Genomic DNA, 23,222 nt, shown 5'->3' with positions numbered 1-23,222 from the left:
TATTTGGAGTATAAGGATTTTTATATGTATTTATAAGTTCAGACTGATCCTGCCATCCTGAATGCAGTCCTGCATTCAAAACATTTCTAAAGTAAAAGTGTATAAGCATTGTCAGCAAAATTTAACTAATGTATCAAAAAGGAAAGTACTCATTATGCAGTAAAATGGTCCGTGTTTTACTGTTATATGTGATGTTTTTGGGTTAATATTACTGCTACATTAGTGTGTACATTGATATGTATGTTAGGTGCTGATTTTAAGTACTTTATATGTCGCTGGTATCGACAGCGATGCATCATATTCTATAAGATCATCATATGCTTGTAGGGAGTCGCTGTCCTAAGAGAAATACATACTTCTACAATGTCAACTTTCATGAGCTCAGAAATATATATTTTTTTGGTTTGGTGACAATGCATTTTATAATCCATTGGGTTTATTTTTAATGGTTTATTTATCTTAAGAAGTAGGATAATTTTCTTAGTGTTTTTCAACTTCAAAATCACCAAATTTGGAAATACATGGTTTTCGCTGGACAGGAAGGCTATACAAATTGTAATCTGAAAGTAACTAAAGGTGTCAGACAAATGTACTTCAGTAAAAAGTACAGTATGTGCCTCTGAGATGTAGTGGAGTAGAAGTATAAGGTTGCAAAAAATGGAAATACTCTAGGAAGGTGCAAGTACCTCAAATTTGTATTGAAATTCAGTACTTGAGTAAACAAACACATACACACACACACACTCTCTGTCAATGGAATATATAAAGGGTACATCCAATTATTTGGACAGTGGGCAAAATGGTTGCACCAAATCATTCCCTTCAATTTGCAACTGAGGAGGTCTGATGCAAAGAGCTTTGGCTCTTAGAGCCTTGATGCCACCAGGTGGCATAATCCATCCACTAAAGTAGGAGTGTCAATTGTACACTGTTAAAGTTAGATTAGTGTGTTAAGTGTGCCACAATGGAAGAGAAGAACTATTCAGATTCTTTACTTAAGTAAAGGTATCAATATCAAATGCAGACACACTACTTCACAAGCAAAACTCCTGCATAAAAAAATGCACTAAAGCACAAGGATATCACCAAATTGTACATAAAGTGTCAAATATAAAATTGTTTTGCTGGGTAATTGGTATTGGTATAACATGAGTGTTATATTAATATATATTCAATTATTGCACTAATTATTATTGATGTGTTAATGTGTAAGCAAAATTTTAATTATGCAGTTGGTCAAAGTGGAACTAATTTTGGTTGCTTTACATACTGTTGGCGGTTGAGGCTATAACAATGCATTTTATAGGTTAGGTTTTGTATGCACATTGTTAATCTGCGAAGCATGAACTAAACCTGATGAGTAAATGTAGTGGAGTAAAAAAATGCAATTTCCCCATCTAAAGTGTAGAATAAATGTAGAGTAGTACAAATTGGAGTGATTAAATTGGACATATTTAGGGAGAGCACGTGTACCTTGATTAAAAACCCTTCAGTAAAAGTACTGAAGTCCCACCACTGGTGCCGTAAGTATTACGAAATTCACAGGAACAGACTTTGTACATAACATGTCCTTACAAAAAAGATTAAATGCAGTTGAAATTATATGGTACGATAGTCATGTTATTCTTCTCTTTTTTCACAATTGACTAGATTTATAATGTATGTATTGTGACATACCTACCTGCATATAAATCATCTAATAGCTCCAAACAACAACCAGATAGACGTACACGTCAAATTGTGCCTAATTTATTTTGAAAAATGTCGCACCGGAAATACTATACTATTCTAGGTTGCTACGTAATGCTAGCTCATTCTATTGCCTGCATCTTCCTCCCCGGCCAAAGACTGCCAAACACAAGAAGCTGTATTAACTCGGCTCATAATAAGTCTGTAGGCTAGTTTCTGTTATTTGTTTAAGTAATGTAGAATGGCGTCGGGTTTTGGGAAGATTGTCGTTGGTACTTATGTGGAGATAAAACGCAGTGATGGTAAGTTTCACCCACCCTGTCCTATTCTTTCTCCGTCGCACTGTGTAAGTTGTTTGGGGATCTTTGTTGCTGCGGTGCTGGTGAATACAGCAACCGTTGTTCCTGGCTGCAGGGCGTAACGCTCACGTTAGCTGCACGAGAAGGTTAATGTTAGCTGTCAGGGCGGAGTGCTTTAACATGGCCAAAGCATTTGAATGAGCTCCTACCTTTGTTAGCTAGCTGCTCTGCGAATTTAGTAGACATTTGCCGTTAGCTGTTAATTCATCGTTAGATAACACCAGATGCTTTCAACTGGAATTTAACGAAGCTAAAACACCAACGTTAGTGCCTCCGTATAACGTTACGGAAATGATTTATTCTAAGAAGGAATTAAAATTGAACATTAGCCAAGCTGGCTAAGTTGCTAACCAAGCTAACGTTAGTTCGACAGAGAGCAACATTAGCTTTTGATGAGCTAGACGGCCAGCGTTAGCTAATGTTACCGGCTTTATTATAACTGTAACGCTATAGTGAAACCTAACCGCGATCCGTGTAGTTAACGAGTTGTTTTCACTCTGGCTGTATTTTTTTTTTGCCGTTTGTAATCCAGTTTTTCAATACAAGGTTTAAATGTTAGCTAAATGTCCACTGAGCTAACTTTACTAGCTTTGGTTGTTATGGAAACCCTCAAATTGGCCAAAATTTAATAAATTCAAATTTTACTTATAGCAAATATAACGCTATGCCAAGATAATGTTAGCATGAGGACAAATTGTATTGTATTAAACGGCTATGACAGGTTCATTGCTGAAGTACTTCGTATTGTGAAGTGCCATCAGGATGAAACTGGGATTACAATACACTCACTTCAGCCTCAGTTTTTTGAAGGCTTGACAGAGGACTAGACAGGTAGAGGGAGAGGCTTGTTGTATGACTCTTCTCTTTGTCAATGTCATCTTTATTCTGCCTGCACGGTGTAGATGTAGAACATTGCTTCAGGGCCAGGCAGCAAAGAGGACTGAGAAGTTTGTGTCATTTGTGCTGGCCCTTTCAGGATTAGGCTACACCCAGCGATAATGTTTTGAAATAAAGCATTAAACAATGAATACTCTGTTGTCCAAAGCACTTGATTGACAATACACCATCAAAGTAAGGCTTTGTTTTTATTTGTTGTATTGGATGTTGATGATAATGACCTCAACTCAATCCCTAAGAATTTGACTCAGTATCCTAAGATCAGATGTGAAATGTGAAAGAAACACTCAGCAGTTCTGTCTGTCCTTTTCCCTGCTGGTTTGTGTTACATCCAGAGCAGGGATTGTCCTCTCTCTGGGGGGTTGATCGCAGGGCTGGTTCAAATGCAAGCCAGATTCAGGCCATTAGCCACCACCCCATCTGTTGCAGCCAGCTCCGTGGATTCTGCCAGGACACTCCTGCTCCCTCTGTTTTCCCGTTCACAGTCAGTCCTCATGAGAACAAGATTTCATGGAGAATTATTTTGTGCTCTTCAGTAGATGACCTGAACTTACTGCTCACTTTATCATCCTCTCCCCAGCTCTGCGGTTTGTATGTCATCAGTACATTTACTGTTTAATGGTTGTTTTTATTGGGCATTAATTTTTGTGTGAAATATTGGGAGCATCTTTTAAAGTAGAGTGCTAGAGAGACATAGGCCACATACCAGCTTGTTGATTAAGGACAGCGTAATTCTTCTCAATCACGTTGACACAATTTCATCGGTGGGTGCATTTGGATTTGTAGTGAAACTGATGCTTCTAATGCTTTGTTTGTTCCTCAGGCTTAGCAGAGCTTGAAACACCCCCACCCACCCATCCTAAGCCCCTTCAACTGCTGGGAGGTGTCAGCATACCCATCCAACCAGGTTTTAGTATAAAAGTGGGACACAGTGGACTGTAAATTCAGTTACAGAAAATCAGACCATGATCTGCTATAAGGCAAGCCATTGTGTGACTTAACATTTAGCTCATGTAGGTTAGTATCAGAATAGAGCTCATGTAAGTGAGGAAAAGCTAGGCAGGCTGGTGCACTTGACTGATTTTTGTGAGGGAATTTAAATGTCTCCTTAATCAGAAAGGTGCCTCTGGATCTTGTAGGTATACACTGTCTGCCACAGAACAGATACTGTGCCCTTGAACCTATCTGAGGGTTTTTTACTTTTCCAACTGCAATTACCTGCTGCTTGTAATACCCAAACTTCCCCAGCTGGGGTTTAATAAAGTCTATCATATCTTATCTTATCCTTTGCTAATATGATTATTGAGGATATTATTAGTTGCTTGACAGAAAGGTAATCAAATTTGATCATTGGTGCATAGTTTAAGTCCCTTATCATTTAGACCAAATGCAGCTTTTTAAAAAGCTATTCTATTTATATTACCTACATATAGCTATAATTATATTTTTTCAGTTGACCTTGGACTCTAGTAACTGTCATTATTTAATATATTGCATAGACTAAATGATTAGAAAAAACATGTTGGTAGTTGGTGGTAATGAAAAATATTTTTCAGTTTCAACAATGTCACATCACAGCTAGCTTTTGTGTCCCCTTGTCTCTAGGCCTCTGGCAGCAACAGGTTAGATGGGCCCCCAAAAAGCCCATTGTTCTTTATGCTGTAACTGAGGACTCCATACTCAGTTTATAACATTGGCTGCACCATTGATAACTGTACATTTCCACAAGCAGCGATCTTACTTAGCAGGCCTTATAGTGGGGAGTTGCTCTAATTGTTTCATCATGTTGTTTCATTAACCCAGTACTTTGGCCACATATTTGGTTCATTTGTGTTTTTGTTTTAACATCTGGCATTTTAACATCTGTTGACATCTGCTGGGATTCACACACATTATCTGTGACATTATGTGAAGACAAGCTGTTTTATGTTAACAGTAGAGATGAAGTGCTGTAAATGTGCAGTAAGAAGGCCGCTGTGTGCTGGTTGATACAGCAAACATACTACTAAGTCAGCAGAATTGGGGAGAAACAGATAACTTCATGTAACATTTATTTCTGTCAAGATGGTTTACTTTTACAATTTGATTACATCCTCTTCTGGAAAGTAAAAGACCAAATGTGTATACTTTAGTTATGAAAGTGCTGCAAATCACATATTTTATTAAATTTTGAAGCTTTACAGGATGTTATGTCATGTGACAAGTCTTTCCCAACCACACAAGTGGTTTGGAGGAAGTTGCTGCTCTCCTCTGCAGTTATATATGCAACATATTGTTGAATTGGGTCCTATCTGTATGAACCAACAGGAAGGCTGTGGCCTCAAACTTGACCACTAACATTAGCATTGCCAGTTTTTTTTTCTGGTATTGCCTTACCCTCTGTTGTCTCCATGAATCATGTGCTGCAGTCACTTTTGCAGCATGGCATGCTCTGAAGACTTTCATTAAGTCACCTTTACTGTTGCCAAGGGCTTTTTTGTAACCTGTACTGTGTCACCGTTCAGCAGTGGATTATTTGCACTCATATTCGTATCTGGCTTTCGGCATAGTAGTAACTGAAGTACACTTTTGAATTGAATAGAGTTCTGTTATTTAGTTCTCACAAAGCTGTCAGAAAAAAGCTTTTTTCATCCACATTGTAAAAGTACATAGTACGTAAATATTTATCCTGCCTTACTTTTCAATGAAGCAAACGTTTGTCTGTCAATGAGTTCGGGTTTTGAGCACTTGCTCAACCAGTAACAGAGATTCATGAGGACCACAAGTATTTCTGATGGAGGGAATGGTTGCGTTTAAAAGTTGACATTATTGTTCATTAAGTTTTTATGGCAGTGGTGTATATCACAATTTGGTTTCTGTATGCAAAATGATCAAGTTATTGCTGAATTTACATGTAGTGTTAGTTTACGTCAATTTTATAAATTGACTGTAGACATATATTTGCAGCTGATTATGGGGATTTTTTTCTTTTGTACTATATGGGATATGTCTGCCCTCTTAAAGCCAGAGGTCCTTTTTCTTCAGCATGCACAAATTGTTTCTTCCCAACCCTCCTTGTTTTAAGACACTGTTTTTTTTACATTTTACTGATATGAAACCATTGTAAGGTAAATCAGTGAAATGTTCAGCAGCTGAGAACACTGAAAGCATCTTTGCTCACAAGCTCCCTGTGAGTCTTTGAATAATGGATACAGGAACATGGTGTTTCCCTGGACTGTGCTTGGAGTTTCACAGCATACAGTCAGCTCCACATAGACAAAGATGGGAGGGCTGAGGCTGGCATTATTACACTGCAGACAGAGAGGCGGAGAGATGAACAGGCTAGCAGCAGCTGTGCTTGTCTCTATTATCAGTGATTCCCTCCAATGGGTCATTATCAAACCTCATAGTCAGTTCTTACTAAGATTAGCCTCTGTGTATTGCCTTGCTATTACTTGAAACTTAAAGGACCCAAAATATGTCCTGATGTTTTGAGGTGTGGACGTTCTGTTGGTTAGCATTAATGTAAGCACATACAGGATTTAGTTTACTACGCCTTCATTCAACACTATGCTCTGTACCAAGTTGTTTTCATCTCTTTTAGTGTTTTAGTGTTTAGGTCCATGTGATATGATTGATCAAAATGTAGATATTTTAGATACTAACATAAATTCAGTGTGTAAAACAAGTTCAGTTCTTAATTTTGTCTTTCTGCTTTCTACAGTTACAGTATGTGCTGAGTTACAATATTGCTACCATTATTGCAGCCAAACATTCAAAGGTCCTAAAGATGTTTGTGTTTGTGTTTCCCCTGTCTATGATACTTTCACAGGACGTATACACCAGGCAATGGTGACCTCACTGAATGAGGACAACGAGAGTGTCACAGTGGAGTGGATAGAAAATGGAGATACAAAAGGGAAAGAGGTAAACCACCATTTATTACCACTCAAAGGCACCAGCATGTGCTTTTTATTTTCCACAGCAATTATTATGCTATTATCCAGAGACATTCAGGCCATCCAGCCTGTATGTATTACAGTCCCATCAGACACCACACTTTGTACACTGATGTGCATCAGCTACCACAACAGATTTTCTTGCGTGATAAAAAGTGCAAGTATCGCTTTTAGTCTCTGGGCTTCGGCTTCCAAGTTAAAATCAAAGACAAGATCCAAGTCTATTTTCTTTGATTTTGTCATGTCACCATTAAAGACTTTGTGGTTGTGGTTCAAGTCTGACCAGTGTCCAAATGACTCAAGTCCAAACCTCTGCTACAGTCTGTCTCTGCTGGTTTTGCTTATAGGGAGACTAAGGTGTGTTAAAGAAATTACTTGCAGCACCTGTAAAAATTGTTTACCCAACTGCTGTTTTACAGCACTGAATCTAGTCAATCTGGTTAATCTGTATACATGTTATCAGTTATGGCTATTACTTGTCTGTTTCTATACAGATTGACTTGGAGAGTATATTTGCACTTAACCCAGATGTGGCTCCAGATGAGGAAATTGCCCCTAGTCCAGAAACTCCTCCTCCACCTACACCCGCGTGTGTGAAGGTCAACAAAATTGCTAAGGTGAGTTCTGCAACATATCAGTGTGATTGAGATTGTTTAAACAAAAACTTTTCTTTTGGTTCTCTCCCCTCCTTTTTACATCCTTCATTCACATTAGCCAGAGTGAATCTAAAGCCTTCAGACTTAGTAATGTAGTTGCAGTTTGCCTCACCTTAATATAGAACCTGGATCCTCCTAGGTAACCAACTAATTGGTCCTGTTAAGTACATTGTGTATGGCTCACAGTAGATTAGGGCCATATTGCCATGTAAACACAGAGATTATTTTGATAAATACTGCAGTTGTAATTTAACCTGCAATCCAGTGCAATTTTCATTTCAGTTTCAAACATATAAAGCCTGCACAGTAATCATCCTCACAAAAAAATATGCACGGAGTTACAGCCCTGTTTGATTTGGACAAGGTCTATTCTCATTTCTTTTTAAAAATACTTTAAGATGTGTGCATTGGCAGTGTCATCACGAACATTGGTGTTAATAAAGGAGGGCTCTGTACTCAGCACTAATCTGATTCTCAGGATTTGTCTATTTCTGTATCTCTACATAACAGAGGTGGCGGGGGGGAAGAGGCAGAAAGCTGAGTGGGGGGAAAAAAAGGATGTGTTTCCTTATTCAAGGCCAGAGCAGCTATGAAACATATTCAAGTGCAATTAGAAATTAAATGAATTTTAGTCCCAGAATATCTTACTGTAGCTTTTGCTTTTTCCTGCAGAACCGTCGGACGATAGCACCTACTAAGAATGACACTCCGTCCAGGGATAACAGAGGTTTGTTTCATTCAGTTCTCGGGCAACTATTGTTAAAATATTATCTAATAATTTATTACATTCAAAACCTGAAAATGAAGTTCGAAATCATAAAGAAAGACAACGGTCAATACATGCAAAACACATCAGTGACCAATATTAACAGATTGTTCAGACTTTCTATACGTATTCCAATACTGTATCTCACACAATTTAAACTTGTTGTATCACAGTGTTCTATGATAAGTTGACCTAAGATGTACGCGCATACTTACATATGCACTCAGTTTCTAGTTTATAAGTCATATGTAGCTAAAACTAATGCAATCGAATGCAGCAGTCCTGCAATAAATCCTCCATCCATGAAAGTTAAAATGCTCAGTTTCAGAGAGCTGTTGATTAAACTTTATGGTAATTTTGGAAGACATGGTTTGCGGTGCTGTTTAACTGTATTGCATAATACTGAGAGGTGTTATTTAGCCTGTGTCCTGCAAAATAACAGACACACCTGCCAGAAAAAGGGACAACCACTTAGAACTCTAGATCTTGAGTTACTAATTTTGGATAAAAGTCACCCATGGTCCAACAGAAATTAATTTGAAGTCATGTAAGTGGTGTAATAGCAGCATGCAGGTCAAAACGTGTCTTCCTTGATCATTATGGTTCTGTGTTTGCAGTGATTCCGACCCGGGCCAGACCCCCACAATCCCAGCAACCTGAGCCTGCACCGCCGCCTCCATCCCAGCAGCCTGCACAGCCCACTCAAGCTCAAACACAACAGCAACTGCAGAATGGTAACATGATCTAAACAATAATACGTTTTTACATTAACCTAAACTTTGGTCTTTCACAAGCAAGTAATATTTTTGAGGGAGCCAGTTTTAGCCTTTGACCTTGATGTTGCTAACTCTGTGTAAATGCAAAATCCAGATATGATTTCTTAGTGAAAAATGACATCACTTTTTAACATTTCCAGTATTGTTGATCAGTTGATTTAGGTCATCTGCAGAAAATAGAGGCCTAGAGAATATAGACATATCATGAATTTCTTATGTCTCGTGTTTTTGTTGACCACGTTTATCACAGAATCCTCACATCAGCCGATATCCAGAAAGGAGTTTGGACAGCTTTGTATGTATCACCTGCATGTTTCCCCTGCCCTCAATGCTTTATGGTGATTCTAATAGAGTTCCCAGTAGAGACTGAGAGTCCTCTAGTGTTATGAGAAGATTGCACACCCAAAATGTCTGCCAGACGCTATTCAGAGCTGTGGTGTGGTGGTGAAGTAGCTCAAATGCAATCCATCCAGCAGACAGGCTTTCTGGGTATTAGACAGGGAAAAAAAAAACATGCTGCTGGACTGCGCTGTCTTTTCCCTGTCTGATTTCTGCTGAGTCACACACAGGGAAAAGCCTGTGGCTCTGTGCATTACCCCTCAAGGCTCAGAGAGCAACAATAACCTTTTTCTTTTCCCTCTATTCCTTTCAAATGCTCACTGTCATCTGGAGAGCTAAAAGGAAAAGGAGGGAAATACCTTGTTTCCCCTTTCTTACCTCAACAGACTGTGAGACCCACAACTTTTGGTGGTTCTGTATCCCTCTTATACTGCCTTGTCCTGGTGTTGACCCAGCTCATCGTCTCCTCCCAGATTAGAGCAGATTATTAATCCCTCTGCTCTGATAGTCTGGGTTCTCGTGGACTGGAGCCAGCAGGAGGCCTGGACTGTATTACAGGACTTCAGCCAGGCTTTGCAGTGGGAAGCTGGGGCTGTAGCAACAAGCCAATGCTTATCAGATACCACTGGTTTTTCTAAACCCTTGAACTCTCAGAAGTGGCTTTTACTGACATGTTTGCTAACCTGTGTTCTCTTTCTATAATTACCAATATGTTGTGATTGACCTGAAACACTACTAATCTGTGGGTGTGCTGTGCTGGGAGATTTGGAATAACCGTTTGGTTGGTTGAAGCAATTTCCTAATCATACTTGATTTGAAACCAACTCAGTTTAATTGGAGTAATTGCAGTAATACAAGGCTCATATCCTAGTTTTAGCAGTTCCCTGGTCTAGTTGTGTTTTAGGATGCAGATAGAAGGGATAAATGAGGAGAGCAGGTTTAGAACACAGTGTAAAGGCCTTTTGTTGGTTATGTAGAGAAAGCAGCTTGTGTTATACTGGAGGCACTGTGTGCCAGCCACTGCATCCTGGTCTGTGCTTGAGCACTATTACTGTTCAGCTTTGTTGGAAATACCCCAAGGTCTCCCTTCTGTTTGAAGGAAGACTAAGAGAAAGGAAGGACTCACTGAGAGACAGATATTGCTCAAGCCAAAGGAAAAGACCGAGGAAGTATAGGAAACAGTCTGGAAGAACGAACAGACCTTTTTATAAAGAAAAGCTATTGGCGTATCCTGTGAAAGGCAGTAGAGTTACTGTTTCTCTTGTCTTTATGGCAGCGAGGAGGAAGTCAAACTGTGTGAAGGAGGTGGAGAAACTGCAGGAGAAGAGAGAGAGGCGTCGGCTTCAGCAACAGGAGCTCAGGGAGAAGAGAGCTCAGGTACGTCAATATCATTCATCTTGCCCCTTCCTAATTAACAAAATGTATTAACTGAATCTTGATAACCACTTGCATTCTTGACATTGAAATGACAAATTGAAAGACATGAGAATAATTTTCCTGTTGGTGAATAAGATGGTATCTCGCTCCATCACATGTCTCTCCTTGTCCTCCTTCAGGAGGTGGATACCACCATCCCGAACTATGAGATCATGTACATGATCAGAGATTTCCGAGCCAGTCTAGACTACCGACCCCTGACCACAGCAGATCTGGTGAGTAGAGACTGTAGCTTCTCCTTCTCTCCTGATTGTTGGATGTTGACCCTCAGCAACAATATAATAGAATGTCCTTCTTCGTTGCACGGTCTAGATTGAAGAGCACAGAATATGTGTTTGTGTAAGGAAACGTCCACTCAACAAGAAAGGTATGGCCTTCTATTGGTAGCAACATGGGTCTTTTGACCAATCATATGCCGTTTTCTGTTTCAAATGTTTTCCTCCAGAGAATTAATGTGATTGACAGTCTTGCCTCTGCTGCGTTTCAGAGTTGTCCATGAAGGATTTGGATGTGATCACCATCCCTAGTAAGGACGTGGTGATGGTTCATGAACCGAAACAAAAAGTGGACCTCACCCGCTACCTGGAGAACCAAACATTCCGCTTTGACTACGCCTTTGATGATAGCACCACCAACGAGATGGTTTACAGGTTTGTAACAACATATGGACAAACAGACCAAGCTGTTGCATGTGCAACTAGTTCACAGAAGTCACACCTGACTAGTCAGTACGGTCAGGATAATGCATTGTTTTACAGAACTGAATCAGTGACTGGCAGGTTCATTGTCTGTGTACATAATGGTTAGATGTTATGTTGCTTTTGCAGAGTAGGAAATGAATGTGTGCTCTGTTTCATCCTGCAGGTTCACTGCCAGACCTCTAGTGGAGACCATTTTTGAGAGGGGCATGGCCACCTGCTTTGCCTATGGGCAGACAGGCAGTGGAAAAACACATGTGAGTTACATGCAATGAGTTCTTTAAAAAGCCAAAACCACACCACATAACAGATTAAACCCATTTGTTCCCATTGAGAATTTTGCTTCATTTTATTACCCTTGCATAAAAGAATATCTCTTCACTTATACTATATTGTGTGCTGTATTTTAGACTATGGGTGGAGATTTCTCTGGAAAGAACCAAGACTGCTCTAAAGGAATTTATGCATTAGCTGGTAAGTCAGTGAGCTAAGTTTACTGAGTAGAAGTTAAAATAAAATTAGTCTGGTTATTATTTTATAAATGGTTTAGCTTGCTGTGGTGAAATTTTTAGATTTCTCATCTCTTTTCATGCAGCTCGGGATGTATTTCTCATGTTGAAGAAGCCCAACTACAAGAAGTTAGATCTACAGGTTTACGCAACCTTCTTTGAAATCTACAGTGGAAAGGCAAGTGATGTGTAATCTTTTGTATGGTTTTTGCTTTTTTTCCTCTGAATAAAACCAAAGCTGACTGTGTGAATGTGTTGTTAGGTGTTTGACCTGCTGAATCGTAAAGCTAAGCTGAGGGTGCTGGAGGATGGGAAACAGCAAGTGCAGGTTGTGGGGCTTCAGGAGAAGGAGGTCAAGTGCACAGAGGATGTCCTGAAACTCATAGAAGTGGGCAACAGCTGCAGGTATAATTAGACAAACCTTGTCAGTCTAGTTGTTGTTAGTGGAGCGATCCCAAGACTCTTAAAGTTGTGCAGTCATAACCTTCGTTAAGTTAGTTGATCACTTATCATGCAAGTGTCCTGTAACAGAATATGACATCACCGTGGTCCATGGCAGTAAATGATGAATTCATGCAATTTTTTGTGTACATTTGTTCATCTTTACTTCTCCTTTGTCTCACCTCCAGAACATCAGGGCAGACATCAGCCAACGCCCACTCATCTCGCAGCCACGCTGTATTCCAGATTATTCTTCGGAGGAAGGGGAAGATGCACGGCAAATTCTCCCTCATTGACCTTGCAGGGAATGAGAGGGGGGCCGATACATCGAGTGCCGACCGCCAGACTCGTCTGGAGGGAGCTGAGATCAACAAAAGCCTGCTGGCCCTAAAGGTTTGTGGGCAGCGATGGCAGTAGCTTGATGTTAGACTGCCAAGTATTTCCTGCTACTTAGGCTGCAACTTCACGTCATTTCCCTATTTGTCTGGGAACAGAAAAATGTACAGTGTTTCCAAATAGCTATTCTCTTATTTACTGTATGATGTGTCTCTGCTTCTCTTGTTTCAGGAGTGTATCAGGGCTCTTGGCCGTAACAAGCCCCACACTCCTTTCAGAGCCAGTAAGCTCACCCAGGTCCTGAGAGACTCCTTCATTGGGGAAAATTCACGCACATGCATGGTCAGTTCCTCGCCTTCATTAATATACTATATCTGTGTCTTCATATGTCTTCCAGATGGTATTTATTTGAATGATCTTTTCTTTCTCTGCACAGATTGCAACAATCTCTCCTGGTATGACATCCTGTGAGAATACCCTCAACACACTACGCTACGCCAACAGGTGGGAATATGATGAACAGTGATTTGTACAATGCTATGATGCTACAGGAACAGAAACTATGCAATGACATGAAATTATACCTCTTTTAATTCCACTATAATCCCCAGTGGCTTTTGTATAGATAGAAATTGCCTGTACCAATGTTGTAAATTTCTCTGCCTACTCTCAGTAGTTCTGTCTGACTCTCTTGTATTCCTTCTCTCCTCTCTTTCTCCTACTTTGTTTCCCTCTTCTCTCCCGCCCTCCGCTCCTCTGTGCGCTCGTGTGGCTGCTGCCGCTGTGTAGAGTGAAGGAGTTTGGGATTAGTCCGTCGGACATCCCCTTCTCCCAGGGCGGTCAGGGGAGTCGCCCTGACCACTCGCCCACCAATACCTTTGAGTACGATGACTTTGCTGCTACCTCTCCCAGCAGGTCAAGCCCTCCCCAAAGCACGGCACTGCACACACACACAAAACACACACAGTGCATGCGCTCCCTGCGGGTATTTATTACATCGTGATAGCCATCCATGAGCTCATTTTAGCAGCCTTCATTCACGTCATCAGCTGTTCACGGTGAAAAACCTTCACTGTCGTCTTATCCTTCCTATTTTTTCATCTGCATGATGTCACACTTTTCATTCTCCTCCCTTGCTTTGACTTTTTTCTTTTGCTAAGCTGTGGACCTAACCTTTTTCTTTTCACTGTCTCCTGAGGAACAATACATCCACCTGTCCATATTGTATGTGTCTTTTGTTTGTTCTGCGTGACACTATCGATGGTAAGCCCCGGACATCAGGGGCCGATTGAACACACGTTGGTTCAAAACTTGACACAACTTGGTGTCAGCTGCTATCTGGCACTAATAACAACACTAAACAGCCATGAACTTGTTTGGTAAAAGCAGGATGAGCTTTCCTTTGAGCGAACGCTTAGCAGTCCTTCTCACGCAGTCCTAATTAATCTGCAGGTTGGGTACTTGGTGATAAAACTTCATCAGCTGTCTAATTAAACTCAAGCTCTGACCATCCTGATTCCAGCTCTTATAAGCCCTTATAAATTCCTATGGGAATGGGTGGCATGTACTGGGTTGCATTATATAGTACACTTTCACTCTGTCTATGAATCAAGTTAGCATGTCCATCGTGGGAGTAAACAGAAGAATTAAACAAGGGTCCACACATTCACAGAGCCAACTCAGTCATCTTTCCCCATGCATGATGTCACTACTGCCATGATGCCACCACCCTTCGCTATTTGTGAACACTTCTGACCCCACAGTTAACATCATTCCCCGAATCACAGCCGCCACGTTCAGAATGGGTCTGCGCTGTGAAAGAAGCTGTCCTGACCAGATCAGTGTCTTTGCTCTGCAGGGTGAAGGAGCTGACAGTGGACCCCAACCAAGTGATGGAGGGGGGTCGACCCAACATCCACGCTGTCAACCAGCTGGATCTTCTGGACGAGGAGTGGCTGAGTATCTCGCCGCAGAGAGACGACCTGAAACTGCTCTGTGAGCAGAATGTAAGCACACAGGCTCTCTTCTTTTAAACTGAACACGTTCAGCATATTGTGTACTGGGAAGTTAATAAACTGTTTACTGTTTAAAATAACTAGACAGAAATGCCTGTTTTTGACTAATCAAATAAAATAATTAGGTACCTGCCACCAAATTTGGTATAAACCATTTAAAACATAAAGCAGCCTCGTTCCCAGAATGAACACATGTCAAATCTGTTTCTGTGCCTCTTGTTGGATCTGTAAATACGTTTCCCAGGAGGAGGAAGTGTCTCCCCAGCTCTTCACCTTCCATGAGGCAGTGTCTCAGCTAGTGGAGATGGAGGAGCAGGTCCTGGAGGACCACCGAGCTGTTTTCCAGGTCAGAACACTGAAGAAAACATACACAGCTCTTTAAATGCACCGGCCCCACATACGTGAAGACGTTTTGTAATTTCTATACACATTGATGATGGTATGCAAATATGGCAACACGTGCACATGTCCAAACAGGGTAAACATTATCTGAGCATCAAGCAGTTTTTTGGTGATTTTTTTTTTTTTGCTCGTCACATTTTTACTTACTGTGGGCTCGTTTTCACTGTCGTCCTGCACCTCCATGGAAACAGCACTATCATGGATAGAAGTAGGGAGAACTCAGAAATGCTTGATTATTTGATTTGGGAGGTTTAAATTCAAAAATCAGATGGTAATTTTGTTTTTTAAGAAAACATGACTTTCAAATCTGCTGGCGGGTTGTGGGGTTCAGAGTGTTAAAGAACATAAAAGCAATAACAGTTACTGGCACTGCTTCATCTATGATAAACTAAATACGCACTTGCACGTGTCTTCTGTGAAAAGGAGTCAATCCGGTGGCTGGAAGATGAAAAGGTGCTGCTGGAGATGACAGAGGAGGTGGATTATGACGTGGAGTCGTACGCCACTCAACTGGAACAGATCCTAGACCAGAAGATAGAAATCCTCACTGAGCTCCGAGGTATGACTGCAGCGCAGGAACGTGTCAGCCCACTGCTGACAACACATTCTGCTCCAGCAAACGCTGCTCACTTTTTTATGATGATGTCTTTTCCTCCTCAACAGATAAAGTGAAGTCATTCCGCTCTGCACTCCAGGAGGAGGAGCAAGCCAGTAAGCAGATCAATCCCAAGAGGCCACGTGCTCTTTAGAGACTGGAAGCTGAAGAGGTTTAAGTGGCACCTACAGAAACGTAACCACTAGATGTTTGGCACAACTCAGGCTGTCACTAGCAGCTGTGAAAACACGAATAAAAAGGACTGTCTGATGTACCAACAGGCTCAAGGAATTGCATTTGTTATGATCCATCTACTAACAAAACTGGCTGTTCACTCACTATGGTCTCGTTAGAAAACTTAGGGAGGAAAATAGTTTTACTTCCTTCCCATTTTAGTAGATTTTTTTTCATGGACAATGTTTTGTCTCCCCTCTCTGTTCTTCTTAAATTATTTTCTTTTATACTTGTTTGTACTTTCTTTGAACAGAATATTTTTGACCTGGTTTCAGAAGAGATCCTTATCCTCATTTAAGGTTTACCACACAAAACCAGTATTTGATTCCTGGTTGCTTTGGCTGACATGTCTGCATGTTCACTCTGTAATAGTGTATGTACACCACTGTCCTCTGTTTTTTCATGCTTTTTGGTCCTCAGTTGGCATTGTAAAGTCATACCTCATAATGAGCGGTCTCTTCTCTCTTTTCCTTACTCCTCAGAGCATTTACCAGTTTGGAAGAAGCCTTTAACCACATTGCGCTTCTTCCTTTGTGTTTCTTTCCTTGTTCCCTTGACAGGTTTTTACATGTAGTTTGCTTCAGTTCGTGCCATGTCATTCTATGTGGCAACTGACTTAAAAACTCTAAATGCAAAACATCTTTTCCACACCTGTTTAACACTTTCTTATAAAAATGAAACTAGAAAAACTGCTATTAATAAATGTATAGTGAAGACCACTGACCTACCATTGGTTATGTTGCTCAGTGTTTGCACCGGATGTAATGCTGGATGAATTAATAAAGATTCATGTGTTTCATTTGAATGGCTTTTTTTATCCAAATCAGTTGACTGAATGACCAAGATCAAGATTGATCCTCTACCACCACTGAGCAGAAACAGACTACAACATAAAACCTCTGACAGGAGTCAACACTGGTGCTGACACCACAGCAACTCATCTTCCTACATCCTCACACTTGACTTAAAATAACTAATAACTAATCCCTGCATCAATTAAAAAAAGATAAAGAAGCACTGTGTATCAGTATCCATGCTGACAGATGCTTCCTGCTGAACAAAGTGACAAATGGATGAATCCCCAGTTTAACCTCCACATATCAATGAGTGGTCATGCACTGTAATGAGGTGATCGTGACTGGTTTGTGCCTAAAGGTGACACTACACATACTGTAAGTGGAAAAGGATATAACCAGTTATTTCTTACCTTAAAAGTCAATGCAGCAGCAGCAGCTTAAAGGAAAACTGTAACGGAATTTGCACAATTAAGAAAAGCATAGCTTGATACATTGTACAGTATGTAATAAATGACTAAGTGCAGTGTCATATAATGTCAACACCACCAGTGTCCAGCAGGTATCACCGTTCCCTCCATATCAAACACTTCGAGTCAATTAGCGCCTATATAAATGGTTAGTGCTAAAGTTTTGTATCGTTTACCCTCACTAACGCTCATGGAAACTGAAAACCTAAACTAAACTCTAAACAGGACGAAGTTGCAAATGTGCGTTGTTTTCTTCCTCCTAAAATGACATCAGCAGGGACATTTCTGTCCTTTCGACAAGAGTTTTGTTTTTAAAGGGTTTTACCGGAAGTGCTCTTATTTGACTGCGTCCATCTTGATCCACAGTCGCGCCAACGGTCGTCAGGAGTAGGCATGTCTATTGACCTCTAGCGGTACAAGTGAGTACCTACAACTGCACGTTCTTCATAGGCAGTAATGCAAAAATTAGGCCTACTTTTTGACATTTAACAGCTTAAAGATATAAAAACTGTACCACGTAATATAATAGATACTTATAAATATTTTACACGTGAAGTTCCACAAAATTATAACGGGCACAGTACACAATTTTTCTCAGTTATCAGTTATCAGTCATTTTTTATGTTTTCACCTAATGTATGCTATTGTGCCAATACGCTGGTCGTGTCATTGGTGCTCAGTTGTTTCTGCACTGCCTTCTAGTGGCTGCAGTCGATAATTACAATTTTAACCACACACTCTCGTGTATTCTTGCTGTTGGAGATCTGGTAGTAGTTAGTGAACAGGAATATTAACACTCATTATAATTACAATCTTGAGCTTGCCTTGATGCTAGAAGTTAACATCAAGGCAAGCTCAATAACGTAGTTATACTTCCGGTGAATACATTTAAAACAAACCTATTACGTTACACGGGGTTGTAGTTGTACTCTCTGACCACTAGAGGACGACGGACTCTGAGCCATCGATTGCTTCATGAGTAAAGACAGAATCATTAGCATTACATTTCCCGTTAAAGACTTTCAAAATAAAATGTAGACAAATCTATATGTAGTTAGATTGTAACCGCCAGAGGGCAGTGTAAAACTGCGATTGGTTAGAAAAGGCAGCAACGGATGTTTTCGCTCCCCACCGGTGTTCAGTATAACGCGGTGATTACAGGACGTGTTTACCAATCTGCCCCATTTACGAACAGAGCTCGAGAACGTAGTAGTTTTATATCAAAATTGTCACGAACAAAATATAACATGGCAACAGCAAATAAGCATCAATATTGCAATATAATCCACAAAGTTGCTTTACCAAGGACTAGCCAAAGCAGGTACAATTGTCAAAACAGACGCAATTCCATCATACCTTCCCTTCCAGTGCCGCCTCCTAAAATAAAATTCAGAGATGTAGTTGCAACTTACAACCACAGGATGGCAGTACAAACTCAAAACGATCTCGTGTCTACCATCAGCAGTACCCTACACTGCACACACTACAGCGACACACACTACTTTTTCCGGTACACACTTTCAAAATAAACTTTTAAAGTTGCACCATCATGATCAGCACCATTAATCTGAGGCAGACACAAAAGCAAAACCAACACATCTGGTTAAGACATTTTCTATTAACCTCCAAATCAGTAATGTACTGCGACAAGAGTAATGCTGTTAACGGTTAAAGCAAACTACTAAGTCACAGTTACAACTTGCCAAAGCATTAATATCATACTGCGGCAAAATGTATCTCTGCCTCAATAAATCAGTAATCTGCCCAAAAATTATGTCAAACCTTACCTTTTTTTTGGACCAAGTAACAATAACAATTCATTGATAAGAAAGTAATTGATCTACAGGATCATTCAGGGAGAGTTGAATGCTGTTAACACAGAAAAAGACAAATGTGAAAGAGAAAGAAATATTGTGGACAATCTGAATTTATTTTAAGACTGCACACTCTCAAAAATCTACACTTGTTAAATATTAACCTTTTCCACAAGTAGGTCATTTTGATGTAGTTTAGAAAAACTGTAGATTGTATCTAGATTAATCATTCATTACAGGTAATTTTCAATGAAAGACAAACTATCACACACGCACACACACACAGTGACAGTCCCTCAACCACCGAGAGGGCTTTACACAGCTTTTATCTATCAAAGCTGGCCATGCATGCCCAGGAACACTTGATCTATACTCATAAGGGTAAAATAGCAAACTCAATATGAGCTGTCCTCCAATATTCTTGGCACATTTCATCCAACCGCTATTTCAACATTTGAAATTCAGTTCGTCCAAGTAAAGCTGACATTATTACTTTCCACTCCTCTGACCACTAACTTCTCCCCTCTCATCAAGGCAGAACATAAGAGTCACAGGACAGCTTTCTTCAGTGTCCTCAGCTGTTTAAGAAAAGTGGATCCCTGCAGAGTTGAATGCATGAAGCAGCCTGTGGATGAAGGAAACACTCATAATTTATCATTATTCAGGAAAAAAGGGTGAAAGAAATAAATTAATGGTAGATGTTAAACTTACACCATGAAGTCATCAATGTCCATGGACCTGGCTCTCTTCTCACAGAAATCAGCCTCCTGCAAAACGCTCTCAATCTTCTTGCTGATGCTGAAGTCTGCTGGGACTTCCTGTCACAATGGAGCACAGGACTTAAGATTCAGATCTGCAGTCTCAAAACACTCGTGTTCACTGATTGAGAGTCCAGCATGACTTAAAAACTTCATTATGACTCACCACATTATGTACAGAGCAGTGAATCCTGTAGTTCTTTTCCAGAAGTTGTTCTACTGCAGTGGACCTGAAATTTTTTTTATTTTTATTTTTATTTTCCCCAAACACTCTTTACAGAACAGACTTGAAAAAAGGTGACAGTGTTTGCAGCAGGCAGGGACTCACTTGAAAGCTGCGCTGAGGGTTTTGTTTTTACGCACAAAGGCTATTCTGACCAGGCCGTCCCACTCCTTTTTCGAAGGACAAGAAAACACATTAATTATCTACGACATATCTCCCTTTTGGACCAGCTGCTTTCTCACAGCATAGAGTCAGCCCTCACCTGGAAGTTAACTGGAGGAGGAGGATTTTTCGGTTCTATCCTGACGACACTCGACTCCACTTTTGGGGGAGGACGGAAATTATTCTTCCCAACCTGATCAAGGGAAACATCAACGCAGAGACAGTTGTTGCAAAAAAAAACAAAAAAAAAACAACCTCTTAAAATGCTGTCATGATGATGCAGTATCTAAAGCCCAAACACCAAAGGCACTCACTGACCTTCATCAGATGGTCAACCCGAGCCAGCAGTTGTGTGTTGATGGACAGTCTGCAGTACAGCTTGTCTCCAGGTGTGGCGACCAGTCTCATGGCAAACTCTCTCTGGAACATCAACACGGCACACCTGGACAAACGTAAAACGCGAGCAAGGTGCTAAATGCTCAATGCAGACATATGAAGAACACAGTTAAAAACTCTTAGTGGACCTACACTTGTTTCTTACCTGAAGAAAGGTCGATGCAGCAGGAGCTTGAAGACAAACGGTGATGAAATCTGCACAATTAGGAAAAGCCACAATTGAGATAATGTATTGACTGACACTGAACCAACTGTGTGCAGCTGGGAGAAAGCACATCTTTACCTGGTAAGGTAAATTAGCCACACAGACGTCGAAGAATGGCAAATCTGTTTTCAGTACATCTCCAACTAATACTTGAAGTTTGGTCTGCATGGGTCTGTTGCAAAAACACAATGTCCTTCCATTAGATCACATATTCACTTTCACTGAATTGCAGATACTATGAAAGTATGCATGGTAGCACGGTGCTGCTGACTCCACTCACGTGCACTGAACTCTTTTCTGAAGTTCAGCCACTAATCTGCAGTCCAACTCACAGGCCACCACCTGCAAGAATACAAATTTCTGTTATGACTCAACAATGACAATCAATTATTCTATCACTGCTGTGGACGCTGCAGAAAACACAAAGATCACAGCAGAGTGAAAGACAAAAGAAAGATGGATATAACTGCCCACAGGGCAAAAAGTGGCCCCATTGGACTGTAAACTAAAGAAATTAGTAAGAAAAAAATTAATAACCCTGGCAACATAGCTAGCTGTGTTTAAAATGCTTGAAAAGGTATAAGTGTGTGAATGAGACAGACCCAGGACAACAAGACCATGTTAAAAGTAACCACACACTGAAGTAACACGTTATATGACCTCATGTTGGCAATTATTATATGCAATATGAGAGAGCTTACACTAAAATGGAACAGAAGGGAGACAACATACTGAATAAATTTACTCTGCTCAGTCTCTGTTTGCTCACAGTAGTATAAGAAAGGATTTAATGACTTCTGAATATAACTTTAGACTAAGATAACAGTTGTTTATGCATTTGTCTTCATGATCTTAATACACAATCATAATCAACTATGATGTCGCAACCTTTTTACTTAGGTGTTTTTGTGCATGTGTTTGTAGTTTCAGATGTGTTAGAAAAAAAAAGCAAGAATGAAAACACTTTTTGATAGACTCACCTTCTTGGCTTTTTCCAGCAACTTCACTGTCATGTTACCAGTACCAGGTCCCACCTCCAGAACCACATCTGTCGGCCTCAAGGCAGCCTGGACCAGGCCACAACCATGGCTTAGAAACACTGTGCATCATGATTGTCTGTGTACAGTCTTTATTTATAGGATGCTTGTATGTGTGTGTCAAAAACCATATATTAACCTCTCAATACCAGAGTGCACGAGAACAGCGTACCTTCTCAATGATCCCATTGACAACCAATGGATTCTTCAGGATGTGCTGACCGATGCCGGTGTTAAACATGATCCCTGCAACAGAGGGGACACTCTGTACTGGGCTTGTGTGATGTTAACGAGAAATTTATGTTAAAATGATGAGATTCAGTTTCTTATAGCCACAGTTGATAAAGCTTTTTTCCTTTTTTCCCCTTGGGCTCAAGGGATCTTACATTTATAGGCTTAAGACAAGATAATTTCATTACAAGGTTGTCCAAAAAGTCATATATCCCATAAAATGTGTATGTGGGGAGTGAAAACATGATCAGAACAGTTTCAGTTTTAGTTTTCAGTTACAATTTTACATTGTCTCATTACAATATCGTCCAATGAGCAAAACAATTGTAGTATTAATATCGGGAGAAAAATGATTTGGTAGCATTATACAGCTAATATCTATCGTCGACACAGTTAACATGCAAAACTTTGCCACGGCCATACATACTCAACTTGGCACTAGATTAGAAATTGTTTTGACATTAGCTGGTTATTTGGTGGACACTTTGTACGCCGAAATATCCACAAGACACTCTGCAATTTGACAAGCATCTTAAACAATGTCGTGTATTTATGTGCACTTGAGAGTAAGTCGAGCAACGTCAAATAACGATTTTCTTGACTGAGTTTAGCGTTGGTCTCACAACTCAACGAGCGTTAAAAACGACCGCAAATTAATATCTGTTAACACAGGCAACAGACATGCCTAATATTCTCATTAATGGATGGCCGTACACCCTGGTAAGGTTACAGTTTAATACTATGCAATGGCGATATGACTTTTAAACCCCGTGTCTTCCAGCAGCTGACAATGTTTGCTATCATGCTAACGCTAACCCCTTCCTTGGAGGAACATACCCTGGTTTTTAACTTCTTGGTGCTGTCTGCTCCTCTTCTCCGCCTTGACCTTCGGCATTTTTACTTCGTTTAATTTCACTTTAAAATCCAGAAAACCACATCTGAAACAATTACTCAAAATATCTGTCTAGGCTGGCTAAACACGTGTAAACTCCTTTTTCTTCTTCACTGACAGGACGTGCTGGAGGTTTGAAATCTTTTCTCTCCA

At 40.3% G+C, this 23,222-nt stretch overlaps 2 protein-coding genes across 3 annotated transcripts; one reads left to right on the top strand and one right to left on the bottom strand.

Annotated features, from left to right (window-relative positions):
* The first annotated feature begins 1,834 nt into the window (after positions 1–1,834).
* On the top strand, positions 1,835–16,878 carry kif2a (kinesin family member 2A). 2 transcript variants are annotated; one of them, XM_041936575.1, is made up of 21 exons: positions 1,835–1,991; positions 6,757–6,851; positions 7,378–7,500; positions 8,212–8,266; positions 8,923–9,039; positions 9,332–9,376; positions 10,697–10,797; positions 10,977–11,072; positions 11,170–11,224; positions 11,345–11,507; positions 11,722–11,812; positions 11,966–12,029; positions 12,151–12,242; positions 12,327–12,469; positions 12,694–12,898; positions 13,073–13,183; positions 13,278–13,345; positions 14,700–14,847; positions 15,101–15,202; positions 15,682–15,817; positions 15,922–16,878. In XM_041936575.1, exons 1-21 carry the CDS (start codon positions 1,931–1,933, stop codon positions 16,005–16,007), a joined length of 2,157 nt encoding a protein of 718 aa, XP_041792509.1. In that variant the 5' UTR covers positions 1,835–1,930; the 3' UTR covers positions 16,008–16,878. The 2 variants fall into 2 exon arrangements, with proteins under 2 accessions (XP_041792509.1, XP_041792511.1); XM_041936577.1 differs by lacking the exon at positions 9,332–9,376.
* Positions 16,879–19,266: 2,388 nt separating this feature from the next.
* dimt1l (DIM1 dimethyladenosine transferase 1-like (S. cerevisiae)) lies at positions 19,267–23,190 on the bottom strand. Its single transcript, XM_041937346.1, has 12 exons — positions 23,015–23,190; positions 22,119–22,192; positions 21,890–21,976; positions 21,190–21,251; positions 20,988–21,081; positions 20,850–20,899; positions 20,627–20,750; positions 20,409–20,501; positions 20,252–20,316; positions 20,090–20,153; positions 19,877–19,983; positions 19,267–19,790 (listed from the first exon to the last, which is right to left on the bottom strand). Exons 1-12 carry the CDS (start codon positions 23,070–23,072, stop codon positions 19,748–19,750), a joined length of 921 nt encoding a protein of 306 aa, XP_041793280.1. The 5' UTR covers positions 23,073–23,190; the 3' UTR covers positions 19,267–19,747.
* Between the last annotated feature and the right edge of the window lie 32 nt (positions 23,191–23,222).

Source organism: Chelmon rostratus, chromosome 5, assembly GCF_017976325.1.
Source record: "Chelmon rostratus isolate fCheRos1 chromosome 5, fCheRos1.pri, whole genome shotgun sequence".
Lineage (NCBI taxonomy): Eukaryota > Metazoa > Chordata > Actinopteri > Chaetodontiformes > Chaetodontidae > Chelmon > Chelmon rostratus.
This window is presented reverse-complemented; position numbering and strand designations above follow the sequence as displayed.

What these genes read in the sequence shown, in the direction of transcription:
- kif2a (XM_041936575.1), top strand. Translation starts at nt 1,931, where the DNA reads ATGGCGTCGGGTTTTGGGAAGATTGTCGTTGGTACTTATGTGGAGATA. An exon ending in AGGAATTTATGCATTAGCTG is followed by an intron (nt 12,030 to 12,150) that starts GTAAGTCAGTGA and finishes CTTTTCATGCAG; the next exon opens with CTCGGGATGTATTTCTCATG. An exon ending in GAAGTGGGCAACAGCTGCAG is followed by an intron (nt 12,470 to 12,693) that starts GTATAATTAGAC and finishes TCTCACCTCCAG; the next exon opens with AACATCAGGGCAGACATCAG.
- dimt1l (XM_041937346.1), bottom strand. Translation starts at nt 23,072, where the DNA reads ATGCCGAAGGTCAAGGCGGAGAAGAGGAGCAGACAGCACCAAGAAGTT. An exon ending in TCAATGGGATCATTGAGAAG is followed by an intron (nt 21,977 to 22,118) that starts GTACGCTGTTCT and finishes GGCCTGGTCCAG; the next exon opens with GCTGCCTTGAGGCCGACAGA. An exon ending in CTCCTCCAGTTAACTTCCAG is followed by an intron (nt 20,317 to 20,408) that starts GTGAGGGCTGAC and finishes CCTTCGAAAAAG; the next exon opens with GAGTGGGACGGCCTGGTCAG.